The 20,958-nt window shown below is 38.6% G+C and overlaps 1 protein-coding gene across 1 annotated transcript in view; it reads left to right on the forward strand.

Annotated features, from left to right (window-relative positions):
• Positions 1–20,958, forward strand: part of LOC123976789 (CUB and sushi domain-containing protein 3-like) — a 309,765-nt gene that overhangs the window by 175,990 nt on the left and 112,817 nt on the right. Inside the window, exon 6 of the mRNA XM_046059131.1 lies at positions 18,489–18,601. Within this exon, the coding sequence (XP_045915087.1) occupies positions 18,489–18,601 (113 nt within the window). The remainder of the gene's footprint in view (positions 1–18,488; positions 18,602–20,958) is intronic.

Raw genomic sequence — 20,958 nt, forward strand, 5'->3', positions numbered from 1 at the left:
CTTGGGGTGGTTGTGACATATGTGATTGTGGTCCTAATCCATACTTTGAGAAAAGGATTCAGTTGACATTTCTGACCTGGCATTTCTGCCAAGATGGTGTAGTCACATAACTTCTGAGTTTATGGAACAATTTAACCACACTTGGGGTACAGTTATAAAAAGTTAGAAGCGGTAATAAAAATAAGTTAGAACTCAAGTAAGAACAGGTAATAAAATGAAAACGTTATTACAGATATAAAGTACCGTTTTTATCTCTTGTTCGTGAAGTATAGAAATGTTTCCTAGGAAAAAAATAAATAAAATATCTTGAAGTCTGCAATTCGTGTGTATGTGGACTTATGTTCACGTGCAGTCCTTCTGCAGGGGCCTAGTATTTTCAGATGCATTAATTGATGTGTGCCATTTAGACTTTTAACAGCTCTCCATGATTTTCTGTAATTTCCTCGGTTGTTTTCAGATGGTTCACTCATAACAATATTTTATTGCTCTAGCTGCTTATTGATTGTTGCTAAATTAGGGTATTGATCAACCATTGCTGTTGCTGTAACCAATTTGAATCTAATCATGGTCAGGGAAATTAGTGTGTGTGCATGTGTAATTGATTTGGAAGTAATAATGTCCAGGCAACTGCTTCTTGGAAAGTGTTGGTGTGTCTATAGAGGTGCACACCATCCTGCTCACTCGTGTGTGTGTGTGTGTGTGTGTGTGTGTGTGTGTGTGTGTATGTGTATGTGGAGTTGCAATTATGTTAAAGAAGCACAGCAGGTAAATACTGCTACTCAACAACTGACAACTTCTCAGTAATATCTTTCGTTGGTAACTGTTCATACTCTGCTGGTCACATTTCTTCACATGCGCTTATTTACATTCTGTTAGTGGCTGCATGAAACTTATTTCCAGTATGCCACAGTAAAACAAAGGTTTAGTCTTTATTCTCATTTTGAAAATTTGTCAGAAAAGCCATATTTAATAATTCTTTGAAAAATAGTCATACGGTGTTATTATTCTACATGATCTAGACATACATTAAATGAAGGCAAATCAATATTAGGCATCAGACACATAGGAAGAACAGGAAAAAACGGTAAAAAGACGACTTTTATTTTTGATTCATTTTATTTTACTTAATTGACCTACAATACCGTCTTGTGTTTGAGAATCAACAGTGCATTTGTAAATACAGTACAAGCCAACAAACAGGCAAAAAGTAAAGTAAGTTGATCATTAATAATCACCAGTAATATGTTTTGCCTGAAGACACAATATTATATTTTCAAACAGAGCATTTCAATTTGTAACAAGTTGTAGGAAGCATAGAGTCGGGCCATTCAGAACATTTGTGTCAAGCTTTCATTTTGAACTTGGGGGCAAATACAAAACCTTACTGCTGTGAAAAATCACCTTCTTAGGAGTATTTACAGCCAGTATTTATTGCTCAGGGTTAGATTGTTGGCCTTTGGGGGATAATGTGGTGGCGACTGGTAGTGTGTGATTTAGTCTGACCGATGTCTTGGCTCGTGTAATGCATTGCTGTGTTGTTATTTACTTGCTGAATTAACTCTGGAGTTTCATACAGCATACTGAGGTCAGTCTGATGTTTCTGGGTCTTTTCCTACAGCCAGGCTGAAAATATGGCTGCTGTTTTGTACTGAGAGGAGAGCAGTGACATTCAGATGTACAGCCTGAAGCAGAACTTGCCCTGATGTTGTGAATAACTAAAGATGCTAAAGTGAGACTTTTTAAAGTGGTGTTTTCTTCAAGATCATTGTTTTCTAACAACTTTAAACGTTTTTTGTATCCATCTTATTTTCCATGTTTGGAAGCACTCCGTGCTCACAAAGAGCTCATTCCTTTCAGTGAGGAACACGCAATTAAAGAAGTAAATTTTAGAATGCACAAGACACCTAATTTATGTAACTTATTTTAATAGGTTCCCACCTGGGAAGAAAACAAAGCACTCCTGTGGGTAAGATTGTCTTGTTCATCAGAGATGTCAGAAAAAAAATAATGAAAAGACTTGTTTAAGATGATGCAATGCTCAGAGGTACATTGCTAAAAGCACAGCTCTTGCAGTGGATGTGCTACATTGCAAAAGTTGATCCATGGTTCCGCTGCTGTCAAACATTAGGATGAAACAACACTTGGCATACTATTAGCAAACGTGAACCCTGAAGTGGATAAATTTTCTCTAGTTTGAAATATCTACTTTATTTTGAGGCATACTGATGATAGGGTCAGCATTTGGTATAAACAGCCTGATCCCATGGATTATTTCATTCTGTAAATGGTACAGGCTGCTGGTGGTGTTGTAATTGTCTGGAGACTATTTTATTGACATGAACTAGGCTGCACTAGACCCTGTAGTACAAATTTAGCATTGTTTAAATGCCGGAGTGTACTCAAGCATTGTTGCGCTCCAGGTGCATCCCCTCATAGTCGCAGTATGCCTTTTTTTCAGTTGGATACTTCCATATCAGACAACATGCATCATCTCCAGATGGCTCCAGGGAAATGACAGTGATTTTAGTTTACTCCAGTGACCTAAAAAATCTCATATGTCAACACAGTACAGCACCTCTTGAATTAGGCAGAATATATGGAGTAAGCATAGACCAAGATCTCTGAGGTCTGCATACTCTGTGTTTAGTTACTGGTTAGTCATGGACATTAATAAGAAGACATTAATAAACTCACTTAAATGCAAAGGATTTTCAGCTTTTCTCTGTTTCATATCCTAAATTAAATATGTAGCATTTTTGGCTGGTGGCCAGACAACATAGTAGTTTGAATTGGAAATCAATATGACATCACTTCAGTAACTTGTCGTGAACCTTTTGGAGATTGGGAAGTTAGCCTGGTTTACATTTTCCTAACCCGTCAGTTAGCCTTCATCATTGAAGCCATTTCCATTTGTAAAAGCATGCAATGGGTTGTGTCTGTTCTCTTTCTGTGTACATACAGTAGCATCAGTTGATATTTGTCCTCTTTGTCCCTATGAAATCTACTGAAGCTTGATATTGACAAAAAGTCACTCTGTAAACAAGAGTGTTTCCATCCACCTTCTCTGTAAACACCATTTATTTATTTGTCTTATCAGAATGCTGGTGATTATGAAAGGAAGAGATACATTGAAATTACATTAAAACTGTTGTTCAGGTAGCATACTAAATACTTTAATTTACTACTTTACGATATATATCTGCAATAAGCAGTTAGAGCTGTTTCCGACTTCCCTACTTCCTTACCAAAGAAGTTGATGTTCACAGAGGAATGTGAAGCATGTTAAGAGATCAAAGGGACATTCTTCTGAGGTGATCTTGACAACGAACTTAAAACCAAGGTGAATGGCATTAGCACTGTTAACACTTAGCAGACGGTGTATCAGACCCAGCTGTTTCTATTAGGTAGTTATATGTTGTCAGTCATCTTTTGCTTCGTAAATGGTGCTTTTCAAGGCCTATTTGAGGTAGCACATGCACATTGAAAATCCTGGCCAAATGCGGTATACAAAACATGAGACTATTAAAACGCCTGATTGTTGCTGTGTTTGGAGCTCGTTCAGCAGTAATGGCAATGACAACAGTTTCTTAGGTTTCCTAGCTATTTAATGGGGCTGTTAGATGTATGTTGAATACTGTGCATCTGCTGAAATGCTTGCATCTGGAGTGGTTTCAATGTATTTTTTTTCAATTTATTTATTTTTCATGTTGGATGCCACCGCCAGTTGGATGCCACCGCCTTTAGAGATAAGCCATTACTTTAATAGCTCGTTGTTACTCATAAAGTGTGCATTCAACTGGTGTGGTCCATTCATTTGCTTTTCATGATATACTGTTATATTTAACAATCAAAAAAATGGGGGACATAAATATTCAGAAGATTACCTGACCACTTGCACTGGGGGATGACTTGGCTAATAAGAGTGTCCCTGAGAAGTCCCAAGACTCATCATAACATAATTTCCAAACAGCGCAATAGTCTATGTGAAAGCGTGCAAATAGGATCTTTATTTACTGTGGGCACAATAAACTCCCATACACTCTGAAATCAAAGGGTGCTTGCCTTCATGAGCAATTCAAACACTAGAATATTCTAGTATGGGAGTATCAATTAACCTTCTTGGTAATATGAAGTATTTTCACAAATCTAAATTGCCTGAAAATCAACAAAAGATGGCCTTATACATTCTTCACCAAACACAGACTATGAGGAATATTGGTGTACAAAAATATATGAAAGGGCCTGTACACCTTAAATGACTTCACTGGCTGTTGCAAGATTTAAACCAATGACCCTTTTGTTGCAGAAGAGTCTAGGCCATCAGGCATGCTGCCTGATTCCATAGCAATTGCCTCACAATACAAAGTGCTAATATACTAATTTCCATTGGCAATTTGGAAAGAAGCTAATAGCTAAAATGCTAATTTCCAATGGCAATTAGCAGAGAAAGCTAATGGCTGATTTGCTAATATGTGCGTGTGTGGAAGAATTTGTTATGTGTTTATCAGTTGCTGCAGGGCTGACAACAGAAGTCTCACACACACCAACACACACGGACACACAAGCCTACCTCCATGTTCACAAAGAAATCAACACATACACGCTGTCACTCCTTACAGACACACATTCACAAACAAGCACACTTACAGAGACTTTCCTTCTCACATAGACACTTGGGTCTAATTAGTATGCGGAGAGGTGTGCTCGCGCCTATGAGAGTAGTATATTGCTGTGAGCTAAGTGCCTGTAATCCTAGCCTAACACTACACACACTAATACACATGCACACACACACACACACACACACACACACACGCACGCGCACACACACACACACACACACACACACACACACAAGTTTTATATTTTGTTGTTTCAGAATCAGTTGCCCTTGAAACCAAGTAGAGCATCTTAAACAGAATGATCTCTCTCTCCCTCTCTGTCTTTCTCTTTCTGCCTTTCTGTTCTTCTGTCTGTCTGTCTCTCCATATTTTCTCTCCCTGTCTTGCAAATCTCTCTCTACATGACTCCAGAATACATCATGCTGTTTAGTGCACTTAGGTGAAACTACTTGACAGCCAATCACTAAATTCATGGTAATGGTGGACTGAGCTAATCAAAGTCTGTCATTTACCAATCTCCTGCTTGTCAGGATTTTAAAATTAATTTAGTCAAGTTTGAGTTGAAGACATGTGGCCGAGTGCCTGGAGTCATATCACTATAGGTGAGTTAGTTTAGAAGATTGTTAATTATGCCCAGACGCCACAGTGTGAAACAGATTCTCACGTACATTTTACAATATGTTCTAGATTTATTCTGCATTTCAGAAAACAGCTAAACCACCTGCATGTCACCAAATGCATATTGACTACAGTCACTTATAGAAGCTACATGTCCTGAGTCATTTCAGTATGCTTTGTGTTTGAGCAGCTAACACTATGTGCCAAGGGCACACAACAGCATCTATTTCTGTGAAAGTTTGGCAAGATCAAATCCTTCCTCCCACACTCAACACCTTTACCCGCCTTCAATATAGTAAAGCCTATTATCAGCAACACATCATCATCACACCTGGTATTGTACAGCAACAAATTAAACACCACAATACACTTTCAATTCAACAGACAAATGTGAAGAATCTCCTTTGGTCCTGGGCACCCAGTACACCAGTGTCAGGTGAAATCCTCAGACGTGCGTGTTAAAGTAAATAGTTTTCACTGAAATAAGTGTGCTTTGCTAACTTTGATCCTCCTGTGACCACTGCATATTTTGATAACTAGCATTAGAATACTTTGAATGAGTATGCAAAAGCAGTTTTAAGGTTTTTTTTAGTGATGATATTTAGTTTTATTTACTACACATATGCAGCCATGTTCACTGATTAAAGTCACACCAAAAAGGACCATGTGGTTTAATAAACATACCTAAACACTTCTATTACCTGTATTTCTTGTTTTTTTTGTTTGTTTGTTTTGTTTTTTTCACCACACTTTATTTTTTACCAACAAAAAAAGGTTTCTGTTCTACCTGGTCTACAGACTTCATTGTGAAAGCAAAACAGCTAAGTACTGTACAGCTGGAACAAGTTCAGGTTAGTCCCAGAGATACAAACCCAATTTCTCCAACATCATCAATCAAAATTTACTCATTCTGTGCAGTGTTGAAATTGGTCTGTTCTTTTGCTTGGCTCAGCCTCATAATGGTCTGTCTGTGTCTGTTCATAGCCTATATACAAATATAACACATCACATGTTTGTGTGTGACTCTGCATGAGAAAGAAGATCTTAAATGTGAAGTATTTTATAGCACCGCTCAAAGCATAAGCATTTGTTTGAGAGATGCGAAAGGAAATGTATGTAAGAGACAAAGTGAGTTTAAGTGTGTGGGGGCATGGGTGTGTGTGCGGCTGCGTGATGTTATGCTTGCCGAGTGCTAATCAATGCTGCTGGCAGAGAGGATGCTGGGATAGCAGCACCATCTCGAATAGGAAATGGAGTGGTGACCTTGAACACAAGCACACACCCCTTTTCTGTTTCTCACACGCACACACAGCAAACAAACACACATATCAGATTTCAAATATGTATTTAAAGATACAGGAAAACACAAGCTTATAAATACACAGAAACAGGGAAGCAGGCTAGCACGGTTCCAGACCTCCACATCCCAGTTTGTCTGGCGATTCAAATAGGCCTTGTGTTGCTGTCAATAATGACAATGACACTGTTTGGAGAAACACCTTAGTAGGAAGAGCCTTTGTGTGTCGAATTTAGAGGTACTATGCTGTGTTCTTAAACCCCAAGTCATACTATAAAGCTGTGGTTTGATGAGTGTTTTGTTTGTATCTTATTCAAGAGCATGAGGACGCACATACAGAGGCACAAAGGGGTGATGCTATACACTGTCCTGCCAATGGTTTTCCACAATTCCACTGATTGACAGGTGTGGTAATGCTCTGAGAGAAATAGTCATGTTCCAGCACAATGCTGGCTTTGCAACTGTTTTTGTAAAAGGAAATGTACTCAACAAATTATTTGAGCTTCAAGGATACACACAAAGCTTTTTGAAGAGAGAAAACTTCTCGTAGCTAACAAGCTCGTAGTAAATGTGGAGAATTGTTTGTTCCCCATCCATTAAAGCTCACTCACTGTATTCTAGGAAGAGGTGTTAGTAGCTTGGGTTATGTTATCCTCAAAGGACAGTCTTTAGCTACGAATGAAAAGTCTAAACTTCCTATATGCCTATAGATCAGTAACTGACAGTGGCATACCAGTTTACTGCTGATGGGCAGTGGTATCTGTCAGCATTTGTAAGTAACTTAATTTTGTACACCAGTGGAACAGCTGGTACACAAACCACTCAAATATGCTGCAGCATATAACTTAATCTTGTAAAAAATCTTATTTTTGCTCACTTCCAGTCGTTCAAATTCTCACCTTGCTTCAGTGATGTAGATGTGTACTTTAGTATGTCTCAGTACATCGTGACATCACCGTTGGGTGTAACAACACCAAAGATGTGAAACTGACTGTGAAACAGAGAGACCAGTAAAACACTGGTTTTCCGCCTGGAGTTGTGGTGGTGCTGAGCCACATTCTAGTATTTTATGTTTTTAGAATACAATGACACACACAGTAGTGAAACATAAAACTACAAACAGCTTCAAATGATTTAGTCAAATTTTCTAGGTTTATTGAGTTCGATACAAATAGATTGTTAAATGGGCTATAATTCCCACTGCACTGCTTGAGCAATGTGAAGCCAGGGTTGTTGTATCAGAAATAGTGGCTATCTTCATCACAATAAAATCAAATAACTCCCAAACACACAGAAAATTTCTTTTTGTTTCTTTTTCCCAAAATGGACAGCTGAAAATCACATTGAATCACTTATTTCAGAGTCAGCAAGGACTCCAAAGAATCCATTACTAGACACATTCATAGGCCAATCGTCTCTCATAGAGAGTTAGTAAACAAGTTCATGGTTTTCCTGTGGATCTATTTGTAACATTTGAGCTTATAGGTTATACCAGTAACCTTCACACTGTTTCTTTTTTTAAATCCAATTTCTGGTGGCCCAAAGCACAATTTAGATCTACAAGTCAGTGGTCTAGGCATATCTAAGCAAATTTACCCCAATATTAGCCCATACCTTTGATAGCCTTTGAAACAAATTACTAAAACCTTTTGGGAACCTACCTTCTTATTTGTGGGAGCCAACATAGAAGAGAGGAGAGGAGAAGAGGAGAGAGAGCGGTGGCAAAATGAGAGGACAGTGAGAGAGGTGTCATGGTGTTTTAGGGAGGCAATGTCAGGTCACGCAGAAGAGGACAAGAGAGGCAAAGAGACAGGAGACAAGAGAGGACTGGGTAGAAAAGAGGAGCAGAAAGGGCAATTGGGGTGACAAGAGGAGCCAGGAGAAAAGAAGAAGAGAAGGTGAGGTAGGGAGGAGTAGAAAGCAGGGGTGCAGAATTAGGGACAAGGAGGGGCGAGATGAGAGTTGACAGGAGAAGAGAGGTGGAAAGAAGAATAAAATGAATGGACGGGGAGACATTGTAAGAGAAAGCCATCAGGGGGACTCAGGGGTGAGGAAAGAGGTAGTGGAAAGAAAGGGACAGAGACACTGAGAGGTAATGAGACAGGCAGAGAGGGACACACTGAGAGAGACAACCAGACAGTTGCTACCTGTACATAAAGCTAAATGTGATCATGAGAATACTGCAATTGGATTAAAACCCTGTAAACAACTTAATCTACTTTATTTAAGTCATATAGAGTGTAGGGTTAAAATGGGTGGAAAACTGTGAAATTAGTAGCATTATAGGAAGATTGTTCAGAAATGTGAACACCATACACCGACGAAGCCTGTTCATCTGAGTTCTCTCAAGCTGTGCAGCTTGTCCAGTATAATGAAAGTGTGCATTTTTTTAGAGCTGCTGTCTTTTTCATAGATGGCATTAACATCCCAAATATGGACAAACCGAATAATTGTTAAGCAGGAACAGCTGAAAAAGGCAATCAAAGAGACAGGAATTTGCATTTTATGGTTTCTGAATTTATAAGGGAAAATGCACATGACAATTCAATCAACACACACTATGCAAGATTGCATTAAGATGGGTATATTAAGATAAATCTTCTTCTGCTATGCATGTAAACAGCTTAATCAAATTACTCTTAGAATCAAAGTAAGGTTTATAATTAGATTAGTGTATGATAATTAGATTGTAGTGTTTATGCAAACAAAGTCACGTTATACACATTCACTCAGGGAGAAACAACTCAAAATAGGTCACTTCTACTCAATGGCTTTGAGGCATCTTCAACTTTTGCACTTAATTACACTGAGCACCATGGCAGAGATATATCTCGATTATCTCATGTGAATTTGATCTATGCATTTTTTAACTGTCATCCAAACTATTGCCTGTGGACTTGGGATAAAAAAAATGCCAATGTTTGTTTGACTACTTTCTTACTTAAGTCTGAAATATGAAATCTGCACTGTATGGAGTCTGCAGAGTTGGCTTTTTTGTTTGTCTGTCTCCAGTACCTCAGCAGAAATGCACTTTTAAAAAGAATTACAGCTTACTTTTTTATCATAAAGCATGACTCTGTTGACCCTAAGGGCTATGAAAAATTGTTTTCATGTAGACAGCATTGTCAGACATTAATTACATTGAACACATGTCACCACTACAGTTGCAGTGTTGTTTTTTTGGGGGGATGGGGGTGGGATTGTGACCAGCACTGTTGCTGGGCAGTGAAATTTGATATTTACCATTCCCACAGCAAATAACCTTTCCAGGTGGTGCTAAGCCAACCCAAAGGAACCTGGCCAGAGGCTGAGCACCACTGGAGCACAATGTGTAGTTGGGCCTGGCCACTGCAAATTACTCCTACCATCATAAATACGTTGTCATTGTCATTTCTTTTACTAAACCCGGTCTATGTTTATGTAGTGTGTATGTATGTGTTCATGCCGTTGTTTGCGTGTGTTTCTGGGCTTGTCCTTGTATGTGCATGTGCTTGGAAAATGTAATATTGAATATTCAGCCACTGGTACTGCACTGTAGTGGCAGCTAGGGTGCTGGAATTATAATATAATGTAATGTAATAATAATAACACCAACTCCCTCTCCTTGTCTCTGTCCCCCTTCTCTCCCATTCTCTGTCTCTGCTCTGATTACTGTGCTGTCCCGCAGGCTACACACACGCGCGCACGCACACTCTCTCTCTCTCTCTCTCTCTCTCTCTCACACTCACACACACACACACACACACACACACACACACACACACACACACACACACACACACACACACACAGGAAAGAGTTTTGAGAAGAGTCAGGGAGCCGCCCAGAATTGCAATGGCTTCTGGGAAAGGACTGTGCTAAAAGAAAGACGTGAACAGAGTGATGGAGAGTAAACCCTGGAGAGAGAGAGCAAGAGGAAGACATGAGAAGAGAGCGGGAAATAATAGAGAGCGCTAATAGTTTTTAACTCTATTATGGGGTATTCACTGGCTTCATCAACCAGTTCTTCCTATTTCAAAGGAACACAGTCCTTCTTAAAAGATCGGGGGCTGTATTTTCTCACATGTTGAGCCAAGGGCTGATTATGTAACATGGTTAGACACAAAACAAAAACAATGCACCAATGAAATTTTTACCAACAAAGAAATAAATATATATATATATATATATGTATATATATATATGTATATGTATATATATATATATATATATATATATATATATATATATATATATATATATATATATGTGTGTATATATACACATATATGTATATATATATGTATATACATATTAAAAACACAGTTCTGGTTTAAAAAAAACATCTTCAGGTTCACCTAACATCATAAAGTCACATTTTATTCAGTTACTGAGTGTCAAATTATTTTTCGTGGGCTAATTTTGGTTCAGGCCTTGTGTTAAATGTACTCAGATGGATTTACAAGTAGACCCACATCAAAATGGTAACACTCTGTGGTAGTATAACAAACCAAAGCTGGTATTTTTTTTCTTAGCTGTAATACAGCATCTCAGTGTTTGACTGTGTTTTCCACCACATCAACAAGTAGGGGAAGTTAGCTATATTTGTAACCTGCTAGCTCTGTCATCACAAGCATAAATTACCCAACAGATGGTGTAAAATGTTTTACAGAGGGTACTTCCCTCTATAATAAACAAAAGTCAGCTGTTTCTGCCTGGAAAACAATATTGTTTAGTGAAGGTTTTCTTTATTTAGCAGTAACATTGTTATCAACTCATTAAATTAGTCTCTGTCAGAGCTTAATTTACATCACTATGCTCAGTCGATGCTTATGGCCATATGATTTTAAGCAGCACTAAGATGTTTCTTGGTTTGTTCAGATTTACTTTGAAGACACAGTACATGGCCGAAAGTATGTGCACACTTGGATATTACACTCGTATGTGAACATTGATCTTTTCCTTCCGAAACCATTAGCACTAAGACCATCTTTACACCTGGCATTAAAATTTTTCTTGTATCCAGATTGTATCTAGATATGATTTTAACCTAATTACATTTACACCTGGTATTAATATGCTGATATTCAATCGAGATCCTATCGCACTATCCAGCTCACACAACTTAACAACACATCCTCCTCTCATTTGTGCGGGTCCCAACAAAATGCTTTATATCTATAGGCTGTATAATAACGTTCTGAGCCAGTTTTCCACAGTGATTTGTTTTCCTCCGTGCATTATACACCCATGTTTTCCTCTCTCTCCAGCGGTGCGCTGATGTAATCGTTCACCTTTAAAGTGAAACTTTCCACCTGCCATCATTTCCTTGCGCTGACTTTCTTCATAATGTGCACATCCATCTGTTATTTTAGTGGACTGTATTGAACGCAGCAGTGCGTGAGTTCAACTGACACATTTCAGTTTACCATTCACCAAAAACATGAGTTCCAATGACGTTCAGTGATGTCAGACTTTTGATTTTATTTGTCACTTTATGTAAAATGGCTAGGGCATTTACACTTCACAATTCATAACAGAAGTTATCTCATTGTACTGTCCACATAGAGCAGTTCTATGTAATATTGTTTACAGAGACCCAAGAAATGTGTTCAATGTGGTCACAATGCGTTGACACATTGAATCTGTCCTCAGTGCTTCTCTGGTGCATTTACACAGGGCTCTGTGCAGACCAGTCCTGTTCTTCCTGGCCTTCTCTAAATTGTTGCCACAAATTTGGAAGTAAACTGTTATCCATCACTGTATGCTGTTGCATTATAAATTCCCTTATTTGGAGCTAAGGGACCTAACCCAAACTATGAGTGATTATGTCATTGTAATGGTTTCAAAGGTTAATGCCTACAGTGCATACTCAATTTCTAAATGATCAATGTCAGAGTGATTTTTCCACAGCCACCCACTTCTGTTTGGTTTCAGCCCTCAGCTGTCTGTGTGAACAAGCCGGTTTAAAAACACCTTGCTGCTGTATGAGGAGGCGAGCAAGGAGGAGGAGAGAAATTTAGATGAGATAAAGGGAGGGGAGGGAGAGACAGAGTAGGGTCCTGTTGTGAACACTGATTACTCTCTGCCCACTTGAGATTGATGGAGAGTGACACAGCAGGCACATTCACGCAAGCACAGACACACACACACATATTAACTACACCCTAAAACACATACATACACAGTGTATCTAACCAATCGCATGCACACACCCCGACACACACAAAGAGAGGACTTCTCTGTCTCTGTATACTGATTGATGATGGCTCCACCCAGACTGCGTTCGGCCCAACACTCCTGCAGTGTGTGTATGTGTGTGTGTGTTAATTTCTCTATGTGCATGCATGTGTGCGAATGAGCAGTGTCTCTCTCTCTCTCTCTCTCTCTCTGCATGTCTGCAGGTGTATGTGTGTGGCAGTTCCCTCCTGTCTTAATTAGTAGAGGCTATTAAGACAGATTGCCTGATTAAGTAGCATTCCCCTACTGTCTTATGAGTAGCCACACACATATTAACACACACAAGCAGACACTCAGACATACATGCGCACACAAAAGTTGGTCTTGGCTCATGTAGCTCTCTAACCCACATGGCCACTGATGTAAGGATTGTGTGTGTATGCAGAGAGCCATTCATTACACAGCAGGTGGGAACTCTTCACATGTACAATCTCTGAAGTCTGTTATTAAATTGCCAGTGTCACATGTCCATCTGTCTTTTCTGTGCATGATATCACTTAGGAAATTAAACTGCTCATCCACAGTGAACAATGCAACAGCTCACATATGAGCGGAACTGAATAGAAATGTTGGACCTTGATTACTATGATTGCATTTTGCACCAAAGAGTAGGCTATATTAAATCAATCTCATGAGGAAAGGTACTATTCATTTGAAATACATTTAACTGCAATTTGGAGTCAAAGCAACAGCGTAGTGCTATGAAAAATCCAAGTTGTGGGAGATCCTTACATAACAGAAAACATCAGGTTACTTGACTAAACTTGTACACTCTGTTCTAAAATAGAGTAAGCAGATTGTTTACAATTTTCAAGACATTCTAGGGTTGAGTACAACTGTGATTGCCAAGTAGTTTGAAGTTGTTAAATATTTAAGAGGTGTTATCACAATCTGCAGATTGTACTCTGTGTATCATGATAGTATGCAACAACATGGGTGACAAGACAGTAGACACTGCAGTTGAGGTGAGATATAACATGGTGTCAGAACTTGATCTGAAACAAGTTGAATTACTGTCCTTGTTATGCAAACATTACTGTATTTGAAAAATAATATAAGAAAGGGATAAAAGATTTAAAAGCTGCAAATGTAATTTTCATTCAAACCAATGTGGGAAACTGCTTTGAATTTATTTATTATTTGTTATTTTCATCCTCTGTAAACATGTACAATCACAGTAAATTAGTAAACAGTTACAATTTTCCAAAAGAAGCTCTGAGAATTGTTCAAAAGTGTGCAGCCCTTCATTTGAATATATTATGTTTTCTGTCGTGTGTTCAACGTGGCAGAAAATGACCTTTTTAATTTAAACGTTGTTTATGTTTTATTCATAAATTACCCTCACTAAAATCAGTTCAGTAGTAATACTGCTTTTGCTTTTGGTGATTACTTTCTGCTTAGATGCTAAAATGAATAATTAACAAGTTAACAAACGAACCGTTGTACCTCTGTCAGCCTCTGCTTGTCTTCTTCACCCCCTCCCTGCTTCCCTTGATCTCTCCCCTCATGTCTCACCATACCTCCATCGATCTTTGCCTCCTTCCGCCCTCCTTCTACCCCATGCTTCTTTATTTCCTCCCTCTTCCTCTCTCTCATTCCCATACTGCCGGTGGAATAGCTGGTTTGTATTTCCGTGGAGGAACAGAGACCCACAGGATGGATGGGAGGATGGTCGACAGAGAGATGGAGAGAGGGAGAGATGCTCTTTTGGTCTAGTGTATTTAATCAATTATGTTCTCTTGCTCCCTCTGGCAACTCTCCACTTGATATCCCCTCTCTGCTGCACACACACGCACACACACACACACATAAATGGTCACACACTCCATCTCAGTATTCCTTTATTTCAAATATAGCAGGTTATAGTTGAACATGGAAAGCAGGTTTCAGTATTTTTACCTGTTAAGATTGATGATTTTCAGAGAACAATAGCTGTAATGTGACCTCCCTGCACAATTCCGGGAACAACCATTGTTGGTGGTAGATTGCTGACAGACTCCTATGAGGTTTTGAGCATTTATTATTATACATTTTCTCCCCAAAATAACTACTGCACTGGGATCTACTGTGCATCATACAACAGTGTTGAGCAAGAGGGAAATATCACCAGAGTAAGTAATTTCCTCTGGTTCCCCAGAGAAGAACACCAATCTACTTTATTTCATAATAGAGACACTTGCTTTCATGTAACAAGAGACACTTAGATTTCTTTCTCTTTTTTTGGACTAAATGTAATAATTAAATATGTTGCAAAAAATGCACCCACCATAATATTTTATAATGTTTCTTGAGGAATGTGTAAACTATCTCACAATTCTTATTCATGTTCCATGTCATTTTTACAAAAGTTGTTGTTTTTCCATATTTCCTCTTTCAGAAGTTTCAAAGAGCTAGTAGCCTTTAGAAGCGAGCCTGGCTTCACTCATTGTATTTTATACATATGTCACTGTAACGTCACAGAGTGGTAGACCCTCTCAGACCAAGGTATAAAAAAAATCATTTTAGCCAATCTAAAGATGATCTATAATACCTCCAGGCAGCTCTGAAGTGCTTTTATAGCAGATATCTAGGGAGAACACTTACCAGTCAGACAGAAGCCATCAACATAGATGAATGATTTAATAATGCATTACAAATTGTCCACACAGGGAAAATCAACTAGCTGCAGAAGCTGATGTTTTTTGGAAGTATTAGGATTTCTGCTGGAAGTGTAATTTTAAGCTTTAATTATCAGTATAAGAAGTTATCAAGCGCACACCGTCTTTTTTTTGTTTCATTGTCATTGATGTTCATGTCTGGGTCCTATGCAGGTAGCTGTGCTACATCTCAACAGTACTTGTTGAGACAAAAAGCACTAGGAGGAGGTGTTCCCCTGCTGCTGTGGGGATCCAGATTGGTGACCTTTTTAGTTGCCAGCTTGTTTCTCTAACCTTCCAGCTACTGCTGCAAGAGGGAATTTTCAAATTATACCTTCATCCTGCAGCTCACAGTTGTTGAGTGCTTCCTGAGCATGCAGTTTAATATGTTAATGTCACACACATACAGGCTGTATAGATTCATGATTTAATTCCTATTTTAATATTGGAAAAGGTTGAATATGCACACACTTTACCCATAACGATGCTCTCTGGGTAATAGCAGGACGTGAATTAAGAGCTGTAAACATGAATAATATGTGTGAGGGAGAGAGTGCACATATGAAGAGACAGAGGAGAGCTGAGGAAGGGAGAAGGGAAAAGAGGACAGTGCGAGGAGAGAGGTAAAGAGAGGGGGACAGGTAAAGAGAGAACGAAAAGGAGGATGGCAGGGGTTTGTCAAGAAGAAAGAAGGGAACGGAAAAGTCCCATCAACAGAAATCTATATTATAATAGATTATAGGCATGTTAGATACACATAGTAAGGATAAATATGTTGTTATAATTATTATTAAATGTGCATCATACTATTTTACAGTGTAAGCTAATTTAAATACAGAAACAAAACTCACTTATAGCAGTTTAAAATCAATTTATATTTGATTGATATTTTTTTCCTATTTCCAACATTGCATATTTCACTTTAAATGGGAATCCATACTTGGGGGGTCATGTCTCAGTAGAATCTGGTAGAATCTCCAAGCAATACTACATGATAATGTTCTGGTATAAATCTTTTTTTCAGAGTTTCAGTCTTTCAAATGTCTTGTGTCAGTCTAGGGATGTCAGTGATTATTGTCCATCAGTTCTATTATCTGAGCCTCTTCCATCTCTTTCATTTACTGCTCAGTCCCCAGCTAATAGATTAATTCAGCATTGATTTGCCATAGTATATTCAATTTGAATGCAATTTACAAGGTGGTGACTGGTGTTTTAGTACATATACTGAATTGTTTATTGGTAGAAAAAGACAAATACAGGGTGCCACCATAGCTTGAGGTTAAGACATCGCACATGTACCACTATGTTCGCGGTTGGAGTCTTACCACGATTCTTCGTTGCATCTTTCTCTTCCTCATTTCCAGTCAGCTTTCTATTACTGTCAGGAATAAAGGCATTACATGTCAAAAAATACTTTAATAGACAAATACATGCAAAATCAAACAAACAACAACAATGACCCACTCTAAACAAACTAAGCATATATACAGCTATTACAGTGTTACTTTTCTGTTCGTGAATATAATCTCAGTACCTTCTTTTTTATTTATGTTATTTTACATTCACAGTTATGTTTTTTTTGTATTGTTATATTTACTACAGTATGTAAATCAGGAAGTTTGTGTCTATTTGGGCCTGTGAAACCAGGGTGTGTGTGTGTGGGTGAGTGTGGGTGGGGGTGGGTGGGTGTGTGTGTGTGTGACTAATAGCAGACATCAGAGAATCCTACTGATCTAGGCAACAAGGTGACCCTCTCTCCATCTAACATGCGCACACACACAGACCCAACACACGCGAAGACACACCTTCTAAAACACCTTCTCAGCATTCTTGTGCTCCACTTTAAACCGCTGTTATTAGAGGGCACGGGTGTTGGATAGCACTGTATACACTAAACACTATCCATGTATGTGTGTAAGCATGCATTTGTGTGTGTGTGTGTGTGTGTGTGTGTGTGTGTGTTGATATTAATGGACTGCAAAGGTTTACAGCTAGGGTTTATAGAAGGGGACAAGCGAACATGAGAGGGCAGTCCACTTCATACTCTACACTGTGAACCTGTGTCTTATATGTAACAGCCAAGGTGATGTTCCTAAAAAAGAACAAACAAACACAAAAAAAAAACACTATGGAAATGTAATGGGAGAGAAACAGCACCTGTGGGTTGATGCTACAAGATGAAAACACCATAAATCAAAGAACTGATGTTTAAAATCGGGTTATTGCCAGTAGTGATTGTATTTGAGCTGCAAATATCTGAAGTTATACAAGAACATGGGTGTTTTATTCTCTAAGTGTCAACTGAAAAGCAGGCACCTCCTCTAAGGGTGCCAACAGTGACCTAACACTCTTCACTTTGCTAACCACAAGAGCCTTGTTCATCTTCTCCACCAATTAAGGGATCTTATCCTTCCCACTTGATGTAGGAGTTGCAAATTGGTTCCCATCTACTTGTGCTGTGCACCGGCAAAGCCTCACTTCCTAAGCTTGCTTCAGTGCAAAAAAAAATTTATATTGTTAAAAGTGTTATATTGCATTCTGACAATCGGCTAGGTGTTTGAAACCACTTTATATTAGCATATAGTCTGTTTGGTACAATAAAGGTAAATAGTAGGGTTCAAAATATTAGAAATAATTATAATCACTATAATGCTGTCTAATACAATACCAGTGTGACTTAAAAAATTACCATGATAATTGAGTTTGTGATCAGAGTTGCTAGGTAAAAGCCACTAACCGGCTGGCAAGATCTGGCAATCGTGTCAAGAGCAATGAATAAAGAATACAATTTCCTACTTCATTAAGAGCGGTTGAGGCACCCTTGAGCATGCAGCATAATCCCCAGTAACTCCAGTGGGACTGCTGAAACAGACTGGTTGTATTGGGCTGTGAAGTCCTGACACTGTATGTAATTCAGCCTGTGTCATTATAGACACAATAGACTTTGTTCTTGCTTCATTCTAGACAGCATTCATTCTTCCTCTTCCTCAAGGGACTGTTGTAGGATTAGGTCAGAAAAAGGTTAAAAAAAATGCTAAGTGTGTTTTTGCGTGTATGTTTCTATTTCTTACAAATCTTTCTCTAACTTTGTTTCAGGTTGTCTGGCAGTAATGTCCCCTCTCCCATCGTTAGCAACAAGAACTGGCTCCGACTGCATTTTGTGACTGATGGCAACCACCGTTACCGTGGTTTCAGCGCACATTATCAAGGTAAGATAGGAAAAATGTGATTACATCCACAGAGACAGGCATCTTCATGTACACACTTACACACACACACACACGCTTTTTATGCATAAAGAATGTTAATTTATGATAAATAGGGCTTTATATTTACAGTATCTACAGATGTCTTTGTAGTTGTTAATGACGGTTCTTTACGAAGTTCTGTTTTTTTTTCCTTTTTGTTTTTCTGTTTCTCTGTGCTGCTTTCCTTTTCAATTGACAGTTTTCCCCATCATCTTGCCTCTAACTCCCTTTAATTACGCTTGTTGACTCCAATCTTCTCGTCTCTTCTCTACTACATTTCTCTTACTGTCTCCATCTTTCTGCATCTCTCTCTTTCTCCCCTCTGTCTATCTTTCTCTTTTTCCCTCTTTCTTTTCCTCTTGGATAACTCCTCATAGGCGTACAGTTAGATTTCTGTGACACAAAGCTGGTGGAAAACATTAGGAAATTCATTTGGCAACATCCATGTCTCCCAACAGCGATAATAGGAGCTGAATGAGTGGAACAGATAGGGTTTATATTTTACATTTTACTTGTAACACTCAAACTCTGTTTTCTTTTATACTAAGATCACTTCATCTTATTACAGAAAAGGCAATGTACTTTTAAACAATATTGGCCTTTTTTTGTAAATCATTATTGCTAAGTTCAGATGGACATAGAGTGTGATTGAAACACAGTAGATGTTTTATGTATCCTATCCTCTAATCCACTTAAATCAAAATATTTGGAAATTGGAAGATTTTATTTGTGTGTTTATTGTTGTAAAGATAAACTAGAGCAAACTAAAGTCATGGCAGCAGTACGGTGTGCCTTACTCCATGCGTCATTGACCTGGTCTGAGTAGGCGGGCAGCACAAGCGTAAATCATGGTCATGCTTGACACCAAAATTGCACTGTGCCAGTTGATTATTACTGACACGCTCCCTACTGTGCCTCGCCTCTCACTTCAGCACATTGAAGTTCACAGCAAGTCACCAAAATACCAAGCAGAGTCAGGCAAGAAAAAATGAGGTGTGCACCCATCCAAAATGCCTCCTCTCAGGAGCAGAGACTGCACCATGTGCTGTCCTGAAAACTGGGCCCTGTTTGTATAGTTTGTCAAAGAAAATGTTACGATGACGTTATGTTGGTGTTGACATGTTTTGAAAGGACACAAAACACAGATTACATTCATAGATGTGTCAGAAATGACACACTCATAAACAACTCAGTGATGCTATTTTCTTCTGTCCTCCATCTCTCCCTTCTTATTACATTCTTTCAAACATCTTCTCTTTTAACTCCAATCTTTTTCTTCCACTCTTTTTTTGTCACTATTTCACTATGTCATGCATTAAAGAGGTCATATTATGCTTATATTCAGGTTTAAAATCTTATTTAGGGGTTGTACTAGAACAGGTTTACATGGTTTCATTTTGGGAGTTGCACATGCGCAGCTCCTAGTTAAGGACTACTAGCCAATCAGAAGCAGAGTAGGGCGGGTTGTGAGAAGCCAGTAAACACGGCTTAGGGTCAGCTGTAAGGGGATACCCTTACCAGCTTAGCAACATAGACTGGAGCAAGAGTTTCAGAGTGGTGAGTTATTACTCTGTAACAAATGTATCTTTCATCCATAAAGTTTTAACCGAGCTCTGTCTCTACATCACATAACAACTTTATGTCCATTGACTGCCTGGAGGGTAGCTAGTGTTTGGAAGGGAGAAGAGAAGTGTGTGCTGCAGCTCAGTGTTTTTCCACCTGTGTTTTTGAGGGCGTGTCGGACTAGTCGCTAGGCGAGCATTATGACACGCATTTTGCTGTGACATCACAGAGAACAAAAGGAAAAGGCTGGACTACAAATGAGCAGATCAGAGCAGTGTTTTCTGTGGGAGATGGGAACTCCCTTTGGGGTGGACTTTTTCACTTTGCAAACCTATTACATGCACAAAAAAGGTATATAACTCAATAAAGGAGAGGGAAAAACCCAATAAGCATAATATGACCTCTTTAACACTGCGGTTCCTTTATACTACAATCATGGGCATTTGCTCATTTTTGTAGGGCTGTTGCCAGCTGTCACTGTCATCACTGAGAAACCTTTCTGAACACCTTTGAATTGATATTCATCTTTTTTCAAGTCATGGTTTTCCTACAGTACAAAGGGGTTCTCTACATGAAAAGTTATCATCTGAGAAACTGGCTATTGAGGTAGAAATTAGTATTGTTTCATTGAACAAGTGTGGAGTTCTATAGAAATCAAATCAATATAGAAATATTGCTTTATAGCTGGTATTATATACGTTTTCTAACCCTTTAACAAAAAAATGTAATGAATTTCATAGCTGTACTGCATATCC

The sequence above is a fragment of the Micropterus dolomieu genome, linkage group LG09 (genome assembly GCF_021292245.1).
Source record: "Micropterus dolomieu isolate WLL.071019.BEF.003 ecotype Adirondacks linkage group LG09, ASM2129224v1, whole genome shotgun sequence".
Lineage (NCBI taxonomy): Eukaryota > Metazoa > Chordata > Actinopteri > Centrarchiformes > Centrarchidae > Micropterus > Micropterus dolomieu.